This window comes from Copidosoma floridanum, unplaced genomic scaffold (assembly GCF_036245765.1).
Source record: "Copidosoma floridanum isolate Cflo_tuat_1 unplaced genomic scaffold, Cflo_Japanese_pri ptg000021l, whole genome shotgun sequence".
NCBI classification, from domain to species: domain Eukaryota; kingdom Metazoa; phylum Arthropoda; class Insecta; order Hymenoptera; family Encyrtidae; genus Copidosoma; species Copidosoma floridanum.
The window spans coordinates 23,065,905-23,081,569 of NW_028321898.1; the positions used below are offsets into that span (position 1 = coordinate 23,065,905).

Sequence of the window (15,665 nt, forward strand, 5' to 3'; positions counted from 1 at the left end):
AGTATCTATAGTGTAGTTTTACCAATTGTTATTTTTTTTTTTTCCTGTCAGTATGTAAAATGAGAAGTCAGTCCACCTCGGTCCTCCTCCTTTAAAACATCGTATGAGTGTATGTAGACCCCAAACAAGCCCCTTAAGAACGCAATTCAACCTTTTAATCTAAAAAAAAAAAAAAAAAAAAAGCCACTAACAAAGATCGTTCTCTTCCTTCTCGTTGCAGGGAGCAGCGGAGCAAACAGACAGGATCCAGAAGAGCCGTCGACCCCGCGGGCCGCAGTTTCGGTAAGTACACGCGCGCTCTAATCACCGTACGCCCACTGCTATCACGCACACGCTAAAATACACCAAGGGGGAAAAAAAAAAAAAAATAGAAAATAGCTCCTCCACCTGGCCCCAGCGTCGTGGAACTAGCCCTCTCGAGCGCTACTCTCTCCCCCTTTTGATAATAAGCTGTACGGCGAGATTCACTGCACTGGGCTGCTGCTGAACACACGTGCAGTTTAATATCCCGCTGTTTGAACAGCTTCCGCGAGCTTTCGAGGCTACGGTTAACTGCTTCGAAAGGGTGGAGTGGAAAAAAAAAAGTTGTGCTTTTTTCCATTCACGGGCAGGGCTATTTTTCTTTTTTCTCACCCCCACGAAGAGAGGCCTCGGTTCGTCTTCTTGACTGAATTTTAATGAGTGGCTGCGCTCGCGGGTGGATGAACTTGGCAGTACTTGGTCTTTCATCGCAATATGTGAGTTTTTTTCAAAAGCAGGATGAATTTTTCTTTTCGTTGGTCAATCCTTGCACCTGCCGCGTTTACGTATGAGTCTTTCAAACAATTTCTTGTTTTTTTCGAACGACTCTGGGTTTTTGACGGAAACATTAATATATATACATACATACACCTTTGGGTGCACGTGCAGGATAGAGCGAGTCCCACAATGGACGAGTGAGCAGCTGCTGATGTTTGGAATAGTTGGACCCTAATAAGTTGGCCATTGTGTTCGACACTGGAAGCCTCATATTTTAGGAGCCATTGCCGTAGGCGCGCCTTTGTCCGCGCGAGCTATTGTTGAATTTTTGCCGCGAATGTAGCTTTACTGTGTATACACTGAGATTTTTTTTTGCTTTCGATAAACGTGAGAAATGCCTTTATACTTTTCACTTTGAACGATAGAAAAATAATTTTCCTACCTCGGGCGTTTTTGAAAGGCTGGTGTGCCCTCGATAGGAAAAATAGCATTCGCCACATAAGCGCCATCGCTCCGTGGCTACCTTACGTCCCTTGGGCCGCAAAATAGCCCCGGAGACGATGGCACTTATCCGACGAAAACTACCATTCCATCAGCTCGCGGTTAAAAAGTCCTCCTTGCCATGCTTCATGAAGCCAAGAGTTTCAAAACAACTTCAAAGCGTTAAATTCAAACATCTAATTTTCACGAAATGCATTTGCAGTATGGCGCATCAAAGAGAGCGAAATTCATGGTCCGCCAAATACTCCACCACTTCTGGTACACCGAAAAATTTCTCTTTCGAAACTGTTGCCACTGCATTCCCTATCCAACTCAATAATGTTTGCTCATGAAAAGTGGGCGATTCAAACGATTGTTCATCGACCGGCCCAAAATTGAAAAAACTGCACGCTCGCCTGTACAATTCCCCCCCCCATGGAAAAATGAATACACCAGATGGCCCTCCCCCGATGATTAAAAAACCCGCGCCGCGAACCAGTTAGATGCCCAAAACCACCGGGAAGGCCCAAACTCCCCCGCGGCAAACAACATCCAAAGTCACGTGGAGTAATTAACGCGTCTGCCATTGCCCACAGGAAGTTACCTCGGCAGCGCAATCGAACACCAGCCCCGGACGGAGTTCGAGTTCGGAAGAAGTTGACGATAGTTTGGAAGAAGTCGAGGGGGACTCGTCGGGGATCGAGGACGAGGAGCCGGGCAGATCCGACGACGACAAACACGACGAGGAGGAGGAGGAGGAGGAGTACGACGACGCTAGCGAGCCCGATGACGACGAGCTGGAGGAGGAGCTGCGGGAGGCGGGCGGGGACACGACCGCAATGCCGGCGCTGATTACAGGCGGGAGCGAGCCCGACATTAACGGCGAAAAGGTGAGACTCGGGTGTTACTTGGGGACTGCAGTGTACTGACGCTTCGATCGATACTTTCCGGGGTTATTCTTGGGATTTCAAGGCATGACGGGGATCATTTCTATATATCTTTGGTAGGTATACCATGTACGTGTAAGATTCTCATCGTGGGAAGGGACGGATGTTTGTCTTTTAAAAGAAACTTGCCTCGTACCGAGCTGCGTTGAAGAGGGGCTCTGGGTTATATCCGCGCGGTGTACTCTCGCAATGTATCCAATCAAATGGACAAAGAGTTCGTTTTTATTCTCATAAAGTGCCATAATTTCAAATGATCTGCTTACTTCTAAGGATGAATTTCGTAAAACTGCAACAACCAATGATGATTTTTAAATTGTCATCGATTGCCATAATTTCAAATGATCTGCTTACTTCTAAGGATGAATTTCGTAAAACTGCAACAACCAATGATGATTTTTAAATTGTCATCGATAACCCTATACGAGATCTTATAGTTACAATGACTCGTTGTGGCCGATGAAAGACAAACATTCTTTTTAAAAGACAAAGTACTCGTCGATACAGCCGATTGTTACACCGTATACATGCAAAATTAAACTAACGAGTACATAGAAAAAAAAAAAAAAAAAACAGTGACTTATTTTTATCACCAAAACGTACTTATTTATTTCTGAGAACAGCGCATCTGCAATCCGTGATCCGATCCGTGACAATAGTCCCTTGTATTTCCACTGGAGCACAAAAACATAATCCTCTTAAATCGACTGTTGTTATGTTGCAAACAAATTTAAAGCTCAAAACTGTAGTGTTGCCTGAATCACATATTATGCGTAATCAGCTCTACGCGCAGGTAATAAAGTTTTATACTACTTATTCATTTTCGTTACGCTGTTTCGTAATCACCCACAAAGTATAAAACTCATTGCGATGTTAATACAAAGCTCATCATGAATGAAAAGGCAAACTAAAATCGAAATATTGCGAATATCGTACATATACTACACGGCACGACTGATCATTTGAAATTACCCTCAAAGATCTTATGGTCATGAAAATTCAAAAAAAAGAGTCAATTATCGCACCATGGCAGTTGTAGTCAGGAGAAGACCCAGAAAATTCGAGCACAAAAAATATACACACCATCAGAGAGAGAGAGAAAAAAGATCCGCAAGCACTTCATTTCCGAGACGCTTCCTCTCTGTATATATATATTTGGGACGAGTCGAAGGAAGGGGCTACAAAAAGGGAGGCCTTGCCGCGCAAACGAAGTCCAGGAGTTGAGGCGCGTTTCACTTTTAGTACGCACTAAGAGGATAATGCACATCCCCCTCAGGGGCATGGCAACTTTAACGCGCCGAGGGGGGATCATTAAGTTTCGCTGGAGGAAATTACTTTCGCCCGGGCGCCGCGTTCGCTTCTCGGACGTTTTAACGGTGCAACCCCCTTTTCCCCCTCTATCCCCGTCGTCTTTAATCGCAGTTTTTCCGCGGAACGTTGGCTGGTACCTTGTTTTGTTTAGCCGTTGTTTCCCTTCCCAGTTCTCGCGTGGGATAGCCATTTTTTCCCCTTACTGTTACGCGTTTTACCCCCATGTCGTTTATATATTTTAAACTATTGGATATTTTACCTTGGCGGTTGGGTTGGATGAACGGATAATTTTTACTTGGGTTGACAAAGAACGTAAATTCGGATGACTCTTTACTCCCACGATTGATGCTCTTATATCATTTTTTTTCTATTTTTTTTTCCACGGTAAAAAAGATGGACCTGCACGATTGCCAATATGTAGGGGATGACGTATATTATCTTTTCCCCGTGAAAGCAAAATATTTCAACTCGTACATTTCCGACAACCCACGCCAAAGGAGTGCCACTTTTGAGTTGATAGCGCTATACCCGAGACTTTTCGCTGGTCGCACTTGAGCCCAGATTGGATGAAACTCTAACTACCCCCACTCTCAGAGTCTATATAAGTAAGGGAAATTGGTTTCCTTTCCTGTGGAAGTACATTTTTGTACGTCCATGAGCTGCGCTTTTAAGGCGTTGGCTTTTTTAGCCTCGAGATGATCTCTGGGTGTTTGTCAACGTCCCGGACAAAATATCCAAAAAGTGTCCTCCAGAATTTTTGTAAACGATCAAAACCAATAGGTGTGGGTACGCACTAATTTAAGCGCGTAGGTGAGAATTATTTGGAAGGCCCGGTCGAGACAGTCATGCTTTTTTCCACCGCTTGGATATTTCGTTCGTACACTCCGAGGCTGAAAAAAAGTACCCCTAGACACGCGGGATCGTGTCAAGAGGAGCCACTAATAAAATGCTCTCCTATACTCGGCTGCTTTTTCAACCGAAACGTGAATTAGCTTAACCCAATTTTGAGGCTCGGTTGGCCTGTGCAGTGTACCGTTCGATTTTGATTGAGCATCAGGTGGGCGAGCTGTTCGAGTTCGAGAGGAGGAAGAAGTCGGGGAATGATCCGGCGAAAGACAAGCGCGAGCCAACGGTGAAAAAGGAGCTGAACCAGCAGAAGGAAGTGTTGACCGCCGAGAAGCAGCTCCGTCAATCGGACCTCGCTGGGACGCCCGTGGCTCTCGAAAAGAATACGGAGGACAGGGTGAGTCGTTTGCTCCTCGAACTCGATTGTCATTGCGTTATGAATGCGGGAATCAGTTTGTTTTTTTTTTTTTTTTTTACAGTGCAAAGTTGAAAATTGCAAGGAAATACTTGGTCAAGTCGTCTAGAGACATTGTATTTTTCTGACAACCTTATGTTGCAAACAGTACTTTTTGTCGAGAAAAAAAAAAAAAAAAAAAAAAAAACTCGTTTAACCAATTAAATTGGAGATTTTACATAGATCTGGTTATTTATCTCAAAACATTACTTGTAATGTATTGTATGAAAAAAACAATAATTTAAAAAATACATCCCCACGCGTACAACACTCCTCGAAGGACTGCTCGCTTCGTGCAAGGGCCACTCGTACTATTTGCATAAGCAGTTACTCCATACAAAACGCAAAACGAAGCGTCGAAAAATAAGCCACTCGCGCGAAACGTTCAGAGACACCTAATGGGCAGAAATGGAGCGGAAAGTCGAAAATACATACATACACCCAACTCCCTCAAATTGCATCTGCTATCTGATAAAGTCACGAGGGAGGGCGCACACAGAGGGAGGGATATACAAGTAGTACACGTATAAACATATACACATATTATTATATACTGCACGCACGTGATGCATGTCACACGTAGTTGCAGGAAAGGAAAAGCGACGTGGGCGGTCTGCGTGGGCCGGTGCCGTCCCCGGGGACTGTCGCGTCGAGCGAATCGAGTTTTGGGCAACAGCCACCGGCGGGGAGGAAGAGAAAGAGGCAGGACGACGAGCTCGAGGCTTACTTGATCGACGCCTACGCGGCCTTAGCCGAGAGGCTAAAACTCCACCGGGGACTCGGGGTAAGTGCGTCTGTGTCTGTGTATGCAGTGTGGGCTCTCCTGTACCCTGCTTTTTTTTACCCTCCGCGCGGCTCATACTTGCAAAGTGTGGCTATATAATGCTTTGCTGTCTGCAGTGCTTATGCGATGTATAAGTCGATTTTCAGACTCCGAGTAGCGCTGGTCTTGTGTACACCTGGAGGTGGATATATGTGTGTATATACATCTCTGCCGAGGATTTACACAAAGTTGGGGTGAAGTTGGGAATTTTTTTTTTTTTTTTTTCGTTCACTTTTCTACCAGCTTTAATCCAGTTTACTTTTTTTTTTTTTTCCTTACTTTTTTCTCGGAATTTTCCAGCCGGGATTTCGCATTATCGGGCTCGTGGGGAGTTTTTCTCGCGTGTTTGATTTTTTTGACGAGTCTTTGCGTGGTATCGTTGTTTTTTTTTTTTTCATTTTGTTTTTTATGGATTGTAAGGAAAAATATTTGCGAAAGAAAGCCTATTTTAATATGGATGTCGATTTTCTCGGAAATACTGTTACAGCACGAGAAAATTCTGCAGCCGACTTTAGAGAGCAGAGAATATGTGATCAAAGAAGTTTTTTCCTACAATTTTTTCAAAGTAATCGCTTTCAAAAGCACAATTTCAAGTCTATAATATGTTATCGTCTGCACTTATGAAAAATTATATATGAAGCAGATTTTTTAAATAACCTGAACTTTTTTAATTTTTACGCTTTATTTTGACTTACTAAAAATTTCAATAAATAGATAATCTTTTTTTAACAATGATATGTTTTGCTTGCACAAGAGAATCCAGCAGAAAAAACGTATGATTTTCAAAAAATCTCAGTCATCTTCTATTTTCTAATGGACGACTACGTGAACACGCGCAAGCGTAAAATAATCTCTCGGATTACTCTCTGTTGATTTTTCCCCTCGGAATTTCTAGTGGTACCATTATTCGAGAGCAAAAATAACCGGCCGAAGAAAGTTCATTTATTTACAAAAGAGGGTGAAAGAGAGAGAAAATCTAAATCTCGAGTTGCTCGTGTTCTACGGCATTTATTTCCACTATCACCGCCAAGAGCGATTAATCATTCTCCGTGGCCCGAAAAAGCGACTGAGAACCACTGCATCGCAAATGAGATTTCTGTTTACAATTTCAAATTTTGCAATTTCTGTAGCTCTCTTTTCCCGCTCGCCACGGTATTTTCGATGCATTTATTGATTTTCGCATTAGGAGCCAACTGATCCTCTAAGGCCGTGATTCGATCTCCATAATGTGCCTTTTTAGCGAAAGCCCGTTGGATCCTCATAAATTTTAAATTACTCTTTTACTCCGGCACTTTATCGACTCGCAGCTCTTAATATTTCGACCGGGAAAGTAAATGAATTTCAACACGCTGTCTTTTATGAAAAATTTTATTTATTTTAGTGCGTAATGTTGTTATGTTTGTTGTTGATGTTGTTCAAGTTTTTATAGTGAAACAACAATTGTGCGTCAACACTTGTCGAGTAGAAAATTAACAAAGCAACAAAGAAAGCTAAACACATAATGCTTTTTTCATTTATTTTATTGGAACATAGTTCTTGTGTCTTTATAAAAATATGCTCAAAAGATCAAACGAAATATTGAATTAAAAGTGCAACGTTTATTGATGCAATCAAACCAAAAATTCTAATTAGTACAGAAGGTTACCATTAAGGTTGAACAAATAGTATGTATCATATTATTTATCAAAAGTATTTTACTATTTCACATATTTACTTTTTTTTTTGTCAATGAAGGATTTTCATACCTTTTTATACAGTATGTACATAAACTCATGTAATTATATCACGAAAGAGAGATTAATACGTAATCCTGTAAATTGTTACAAGCTTGTCGTTCTATAACAAATGTTACCACGAACGAACATTTCTTACTGAAGGATGAACTTTGCATAAAAAAATTTTAGAACTAATGGGTTAAATTAAATTATAAATAAAATGCAAGTGAAAATACCTAATCGTCTGATCAAATCCAGTTGTACTACTTGAAGTATATTCTAATAACGTTATCTGAAAAAATTTGCACTTTCTCTTCTCAAAGATAAACTGTAAACACAGCAAATACAATTATTTTATAACGAATTTATGTGGTGCTATTTTTTATGAAATAAAAGTAAGAATATTTTTTTTGTCTGACTAAAATCAAGTCACACCACTTAAAATACATTATATTAATGTCCCCTTTGAAGAACTCGTTTTTTTTTATCATTTATTATATAGATCAAATACAAGTATGGTCAATTTTCCAACGATCATAGAGAAGATATAGATAAAAATTGTTTAATTGCCTGACCAAATTCATTAATACTACTTAAAAATTATTGAAACAATTTTCATAAATCTATCCTGAAAAACACTACAAGTGAAATAAATTTCACGAATAAGTTATTACACAAAATAGAAGTAAAATGTTTCAATGATTCTCTACCCAAAATTGCGTTGTCCTCACTAAAGTTAATTGAAATGGCTCTACTCTTTCAAAAAGTTAAAATAATTGTAATTCCTTTATCAAAAATGAGTTACTATTAAAATAAATCTGATGAATTGTATATTACATTTAATTGTACGTAAAATCCAATAGTAAAGATGTTCTGATTGTCTGACCAAAGACCGGTTGTACTACTTAAAATCTATTTTAATAATTATTGCATTGTTTTGAAAAGTTGTGATATTTGAGATTTTCTCCAAACTAAACAAATCAACTAATTAGGTGAAAATTCAAGTAGAAATAATTTGATTGTCTGGCTAAAGTGGGCTTACACTACTTAAAATACGTTGAATTATTGTCTCATTTTAAAAATTTAGAATTTTTTTTATCATTCTCTTAAAAATAAAATACATTTATGATTAATTCTGTAGCGAATTTATTAGATTTAATCACACAGAAGATGTGAGTAAGAACTTCTTAATTGCCTGACCAAATTCAGTCATACTACTTAAAAAATATTGAAATAATTCGTCTGTCCCAAAAAATTAACATTTTCATAAATCTATCCTGAAAAACACTACAAGTGTAATAATAAGTTATTACACAAAGTAGAAGGAAAATGTTTTAATGATTCTCTATCTAAAATGGCGTTGTCCTCACTAAAGTTAATTGAAATGGCTCTACTCTTTCATAAAGTTAAAATAATTTTGATTGTTTCATTAAAACTGAGCTACAGTTAAAACAAATATGATGAATTGTATATTAGATTTAATTGTACGTAAACTCCAATGATAAAATTATTTTGACCGTCTGACCAGCACTGGTTATACTACTTAAAATCTACTATAAGAATTATTGTACTGTTTTGAAAAGTTGAAATGTATAAGAAATTTTCCAAAATAAATCAACTAATTAATTAAAAATTTAAGTAGAAATAATTTGATTGTCTGACTAAACTGGGCTTACACTACTTAAAATACATTGATTCATTGTCTTACTTTAAAAATTTAGAAATTTTTTTATCGTTCTCTTAAAGATAAAATACAGTTACGATTAACTCTGCAACGAATTTATTGGATTGAATCATACAGAACACACAAGTAAAAACATTTCCAACGTCTGACCAAAGTCGAGTTATACTACTCAAAGTCTAGCGATCAACTGCGCACTGTCTCAAAAAGTATTTATTATCGGTTCGAGATTGACGAGCATTAGCTGAATTCTTTATTTACATATTGCTACAACAATTTAAAAAAAAAAAATGCTAAGGTTTGCAACACGCGACAAATAAAACGAAAACACAGAATGCAAGGATGACACCGATGCAATGAATCCCAATAAGTTTGTATCCAACCAAAGCACGCCACTATCAAAGGAGACACGAGCCACATCGCAAGAAAATCTCCACGATACTACCTCTCACGACGATCCCTGCGCGATTCATCGTACAAAAAACAACCCATAGCTTGAAAAGCAACAAAAACCACTAGAGTCTCTGTGACAACCACTTCAGTGACGCGTCATCAAAGGCTTAAAGCTCCGCAAAGATTCGATCCACATCCCAAGCCCCGCGCCCCACAATCAAAGGACGCCCGCGACTTCCTCCGGAGTGCAGCTTCCGTAATTTCCGCGGCAAAAGAGGCAGCAGCGACTACAGGCATCACACAGCCGCACGTAGCCGCGATATAAAACGCGCCGCGAAAGATCAGCGTCAAGAGCCGCCTTGTACCGCATTATACACCCCCACCTCCGAAGCGATCCTTGTAGGTACACGTGTGTAAATCTACGTGCCGTGCAAACCAAGTCGCGACGATCACACACGAGCAGCACACGATGGCTTTCATACCCACCTTTGACTCGAAGAGCGACAAAGACGGAAATCCCGTTGTCACCGATACGACGCCCGGTGAAATGGAGCGCGAAAACGTTTGATACCACTCAGTGCCAAGTTCTTCCGTTTCCACGCGAGGGTATATACTTTTCGGCCTTGTTTACTTGTTCCATCCCCCCTCTTTCGGGGATCAAAGTGGCATGCTGTGAGATACAAGCGCGGATTTGCACCGCAACTGACGAAAGAATATTTCTGTTACAGGACGAGGCGCTACGCTGGGCCCACGCGCTTGAGCTGTTGGACGGTGATCCGAAGATGTTGGAGCGGCTGAACCGCTTTTTCAGTGAGTATGCGATGTTTCGATCGATCCCGTCTGTTGTTTCGACTAAACGCGCTCACGGCATTAGCTCGAGTTGAGAGAGAGAGAGATCAGTCGTGGTTTTTAGGGTACTGTAGCGAGTAACGAAATATTTCGCGGTGCCGTCGAAACATTCGAGGCTTTTGATTGGGCGCAACCGCAACGACCGGCTCGCGGAACGTTTGATGCTTTCAAGGAGGAGCAAATTCATTTGCATTCGAAATTTCAAAGGGAGATGCTTCGTTGTTTTTACAAAATCTCCGCCGAGTGCTTGAACCAAAGAGTTTCCAACAGTTATACCGAAGCTCTCTCTCTCTCTCTCTCTCTCTCTTTCGAGTTCTTTGAGTAACCCGAGCAACTGCTTCACCATGGTATATTATATACATCCGTAGCCTTACTTTTCTTTCGAAATTTAAATATAAAAGAATTCCTTGCGTTCCATTATATTTGTTATCCCCTGATTTCTTTTTTAACGGTTAAAATAGTTTTGAAAACGAAAAAAATCGTGACGCGTTTCTAGCTAAAAAAGCAAATAAGCTCGATTTTACCCGTTCCACGACAACGGGCACTACGTTTTAAAGTGCAACTCGAAACATTCCTTAGGGCATCTTACGGATTCTCGTCACTCGATGGAGGCCCAAAAGCGCCTGGCGAAGAGCAGCGGTACACTGGTCCACGAGCCCACGATGGCATCAGCGACGTCCCCGTCGGTCCAAACATTGTCCAACAGAGCGACAAAGAAGCCAAGCAAGAAGAAGAAAAAAAAGAGGAAGAAGAAGAAGAAGCCGCGGCAGAACAAGCCGGTCATAGCGGTGGAAGCGTCGAGTCCGTCAGCGGTTTTGGCGTTCGCGTCGACTACCGAGACGCCTCGGGTGACTACTTCGCGGTCGGCTGACAAGTGGCACGTCGTGGCTGACCGACTGTTTGGACAATCCTGGCCAAGTGACGACCTCGAGGATCACGAATCGGGCCTTGCCAAGGTAATTTTGCGCTACGTTGTCACTCATACTAACTCATTGGGAAAAAGTCACGACTCGAGTGCGCATTAAAATAATATGAAGCGTGCATCATAAATTACTTTTTTTTTATTATGCATAATGGTATGTATTACGCAAAAAGTGAGCGAGACAGGTGTTTTTTTTTTTTTTTTTTTTTTTTTTTTTTCGTGGACATCAACTTTTAGTGCTTTTTCGGCCTGATATCGTTACCCGTGCGTAAAACGGTCGCTTCGCGCACTTGCCAGGAAAAACACTATTTTAAGTACTTATTTTGTTGCAAAGAGTTTTTTTTAAGAGGTGCATTGACTGGATGCCGAAGGTGCCCAATTCGAGCACGAGTGCGTGAAGCGTCTGGTAGTCAAAAAAATGGCATGAGCATAAACTCTCTTCGCTTGCACGACGAAATTCATACTCACGCGGAAATCACTTGTTTCACACACTTGTCACGTGGCATACTTTTAGAAACAACCAAATCAACGGTTCGTCAATTGTTTGCGCGCATCATCAATTTCGCCCGACAAAGCTGGATTGAACAGTTGACGAACCAACTTTGTTATTTCTGAAACGCTTGTTAACGTTGGTGTGACATAGAACCTGGCACTGATCGGTATAATAATCGTATTCGGCAGCTGCGTTACTCGGGATCGTCGAAGCAGCGAATGATAGATTCGATGGGCCGACCGATGGCCGACAAGGAACGAGAAAATCTCGAGGCTCTTAACGCAGAGAGACAGGCGCTTATGCTCAAAGCCGCTAGAGAGTACTCGGAGCCTCGGGTCCTGCACTTTGGTAAAATTAATACCCACCGGCAGACGTCCGACGAGGATCGCGATGACGGTAAGCATGACTTTTTTATAGTTTACAGTCAAATAAAATACTGATGCTAAATCGGGTTATACGTATTATGACAAAGTTATTAAGTACTAGAAATTTTTGTAGTGATTGAAAAAAAGAAAAATCAGTTTTCGAATGGATGATTAATTTTTTCCTTTCGAATGATGACGGAAATGTTTCGGGTTACTCTGCAGATTATTATGACAAGATGAATCTGCAGTGTTTTTTTTTTTTTTATTTTTACATGAAAATGTTGCAAGTAAAAGTTATTTAAAAACTGCACGAACGCAAAGTAATGTTGATCCAGGTAGAATTGCACCCTTTGGTAAAATTTTCTTGAGGAATATTTCCACAATTGTTGAGATGCGTTACAAAAGACGAAAATTACAGTGCCATGCGAGAAAAGTAAGAACAACCAACGAAATTATCATTCTCCGCTTGTATTTATTTGTAGTATTCGATTCAAACGAGCGAGCTTACCAGAACGTCCATTATGGCCACCTGATCTCGTCACCATCGCGAGTTGGCCCATCCCGGGGCCAATCAGAACAGGAGAGGGCACGGCACTTTGGGCGTAACCAGGAATATGTGCCGTCCGGTCTTGAGTTCGACGAGACCAAATCATGGCCAGAAGATGGTCCGAAGTTCGGTTATGGCAGTCCCTGGGCTAGGGTGGACGAGGGAAATGTGCGACCAAGGCCTGCGTGGGATTGGCGGCGATTGGCTGGGTTGCCGATTGCGGCGTCGAAAACCTGGTTACCTTTGAACGTCGAAAGAGACTATTTCGATCAAGCGGAGGAAGAAGACATGGCCAGGGGCTGGCGACAGCTGCAAAACTGGAATGTACAACATTTACGAGTTCGTTTACTTTTTTTCTGATTATTCTTTTTGTACTCCGATACGTGGCAAATCATCGCATGGTTTTTTTTTTTTTTTTTATCGACATTACAGGATAACCCACCTCCGTGGTTGGAGGAAAAAGAAGTTCGAGGATTGCAACCAAAACCATATTATTGGCCGAAGCCAGAGAGCTCCCGGGAGTATGGAGAGGAAAGTTTGATGAAGGTGGAGAACCATCGCAACAACGATTCCCTGTTGAAGAGCAAGGAGGACGATCCGAAAGAACCACCAAAGCTGACCATGAAGACGTGGAACAGTTTGACCTCGGATCCGGCCACGTGGCCGTTCAAGCTACCTGGAGCCAAGCCTTGGCCAAAGGACGAAAACGGAAAGTCTTACAATCCAAACGCGGATTTGGCACGAAAGTTGGGTCTGTATAACAACGGAAGACCGAGACCGGACAAGGACCCAACGAAGACTTCGAAACAGCAAAAGCTTCGTAAGCTGGACAAACAGGACAAAACCATTGGGATCGAGGATTCCGGGCGACTGGCGTGGAATGAAGGACATCCATCCTGGTACAATAGCATGAAGCTTCGGGAGAATTTCGACGAAGTTGGATCATCCACTGGTGACGGCAGTCCTAATTGGAACATCGAGGAGCGTCCGACGTCGCCTACCAATGAAAAGACATGGCCAAGGGAAAAACCAACCAATGAGTGGAAGGGCGGGACGTCGAGTAACGTTTGGCCAGCCAAATACAAACAGTTTGCCTATCACAAGGTGACGGGCCAGCCAAGCTCCAAGTCGGGGCTGATCCTTGACAAGCCTAACAAAAATGCCTTCATCGCGGTGTCGGACGTGTCGCGGCCACGGTACAACTGGAGAAAAAATGACGTCGAGGAGGTTGGACTATCGGATTCCGTCGCGGACAATTCAGATCCATTCGCTGGTCAGTTGAAGATGAACGTGTGGAAGAAGAGCAGCGGTGTCAATGAAACAGGTGGTAAAGGTGCAGATGCGCTGGAAAATCAGTTGGAGAACCTCAAGGAAACTGGACCCGTTTTAGTGAGTCTTTCTTGTGAATTCTCGTACATTTCAATAATACCAGACAAATCGGGTGCGCTTCGTGCACTCGTTAAAATCGTATACTTTAACAAGTAGTTTTTCAATTCACAAATAATATGATCCTTTGATCATTTCAATTTTTTTCACTTCTCAGTGCATAAATTAAAAAAAAAAAAATGAAACAAATTCCTATAAATTACCATTTGTTCATATAGGAATTAATTATTCCTCATATTTAATGACGGAATGAAATCACATTTTTACACTTAATTTTCACAAATAAAAAAATTATAATAACTGTTTTATAATCCAAACTACTTAGTTTTGATAAAAATTAAAAATTTATTAATGCTTTATTTAATACTTTTATGTTCTAGCTCGAAGTGAATGTCAGCATTAAAAATTCATCATCTCACAAGATTTCAACATCATCAACACCAATTCCTGCAGTAAACGTAGGAAAGTCAATGCTTCTCGCTCGTCAAGATCAAAATGTTACAGCAAATAAAGATAATGTTAAATAAATTAATAAAAAAAAATAGCTTAAGATATATATATATATTTGGAGAAAAAATTGATGGAATAAATTTTAAATGTTAATCACTTACAAATCGGACATAACTGTCTGGAAATTACTGATGAACATTTATGAAGTAAAATATTTTCGAAGTATGCAAATGATCATTGGGTTCTTTCTAATTAAGTACAATTCCATTTTTCAAATTCCACTTTTCCACAAACGCACACAAAATCGAACTACCGCACTATAGGTATACAAATTTTGTACAAACAGGAAAAAAAACGATTGCGAGAACGAAATAATCAATACTGTACTTCCACGATATTTTTACCAATAACGTATTCGTTGTGTATTACTTGTATGATACAATCGAACCTTTAATTACTGGATATCAATACAATTTTATATACACAAAGTAAAGTCTGAGACTACTAATCGTTAAACGTTTTACGATACGTAACTTTAAAGTCTGATTTGTCAGTTTTAATATAAAAATAAATAAAATTTTTAAAAACGTATGCCATAAAATTAAAATACATCGAGATCTTTCGTTACATCCAAAAAGTAGATAACTATAGATTATTTTGTTATTTTTAATTATTATTGTATTGTATTAAAATTTAATTCTGCTCATCAATTTTTTTTCTAGTATTTCATGGCATATTTATCATGAAGCTATTCAGTTTTTTTCATAATTATATAACCTTGTATTACGGAGGTGCATATCGTACGTTACACTTGAAAGATTTTCTTAAAATGGAGAGAAATAAGTAAGAATTTTAATTAATAATGACTATTAATAAGAAAACTACATGACAAAAAATGTATGGTATAAAATATTGAAAAAATTCTCAAAAATTTTTGACACTTTAAATAGTTAAAATTCTACATAAGTCTACTATAAGTTCTACTACTTTCTCAGCGTTGTAAGAAAATCATTGGACCTCCTTATTGCGCATAAACACTATCATATTCTCACTTAGAAGTACTCAGAAAAATCATTCAATTTTTATTACGAACCAAAAAATGAAAAATAAATAAATAAATAACTTTAAATGTAGTAGCTAAAAAATTTTAATAGTATAACGACTAATAAATATAAGGATCGATTGTATGTTATACAAAAAAATTAAATCATATGCTTAATCCACTAAGTGTCAAAAAACATAAGAATTTACATTATGAATATTTTATT

At 39.9% G+C, this 15,665-nt stretch overlaps 1 protein-coding gene across 1 annotated transcript in view; it reads left to right on the top strand.

Annotated features, from left to right (window-relative positions):
* Positions 1-14,800, top strand: part of LOC106638851 (uncharacterized) — a 153,079-nt gene extending 138,279 nt beyond the window's left edge. Inside the window, exons 2-11 of the mRNA XM_089594798.1 lie at positions 221-282; positions 1,815-2,108; positions 4,531-4,716; positions 5,357-5,557; positions 10,114-10,195; positions 10,814-11,190; positions 11,838-12,045; positions 12,497-12,900; positions 12,994-13,950; positions 14,328-14,800. Coding sequence (XP_089450924.1) covers positions 221-282; positions 1,815-2,108; positions 4,531-4,716; positions 5,357-5,557; positions 10,114-10,195; positions 10,814-11,190; positions 11,838-12,045; positions 12,497-12,900; positions 12,994-13,950; positions 14,328-14,474 — 2,918 coding nt within the window. The 3' untranslated portion in view covers positions 14,475-14,800. The remainder of the gene's footprint in view (positions 1-220; positions 283-1,814; positions 2,109-4,530; positions 4,717-5,356; positions 5,558-10,113; positions 10,196-10,813; positions 11,191-11,837; positions 12,046-12,496; positions 12,901-12,993; positions 13,951-14,327) is intronic.
* The last annotated feature ends 865 nt before the right edge of the window (positions 14,801-15,665 follow it).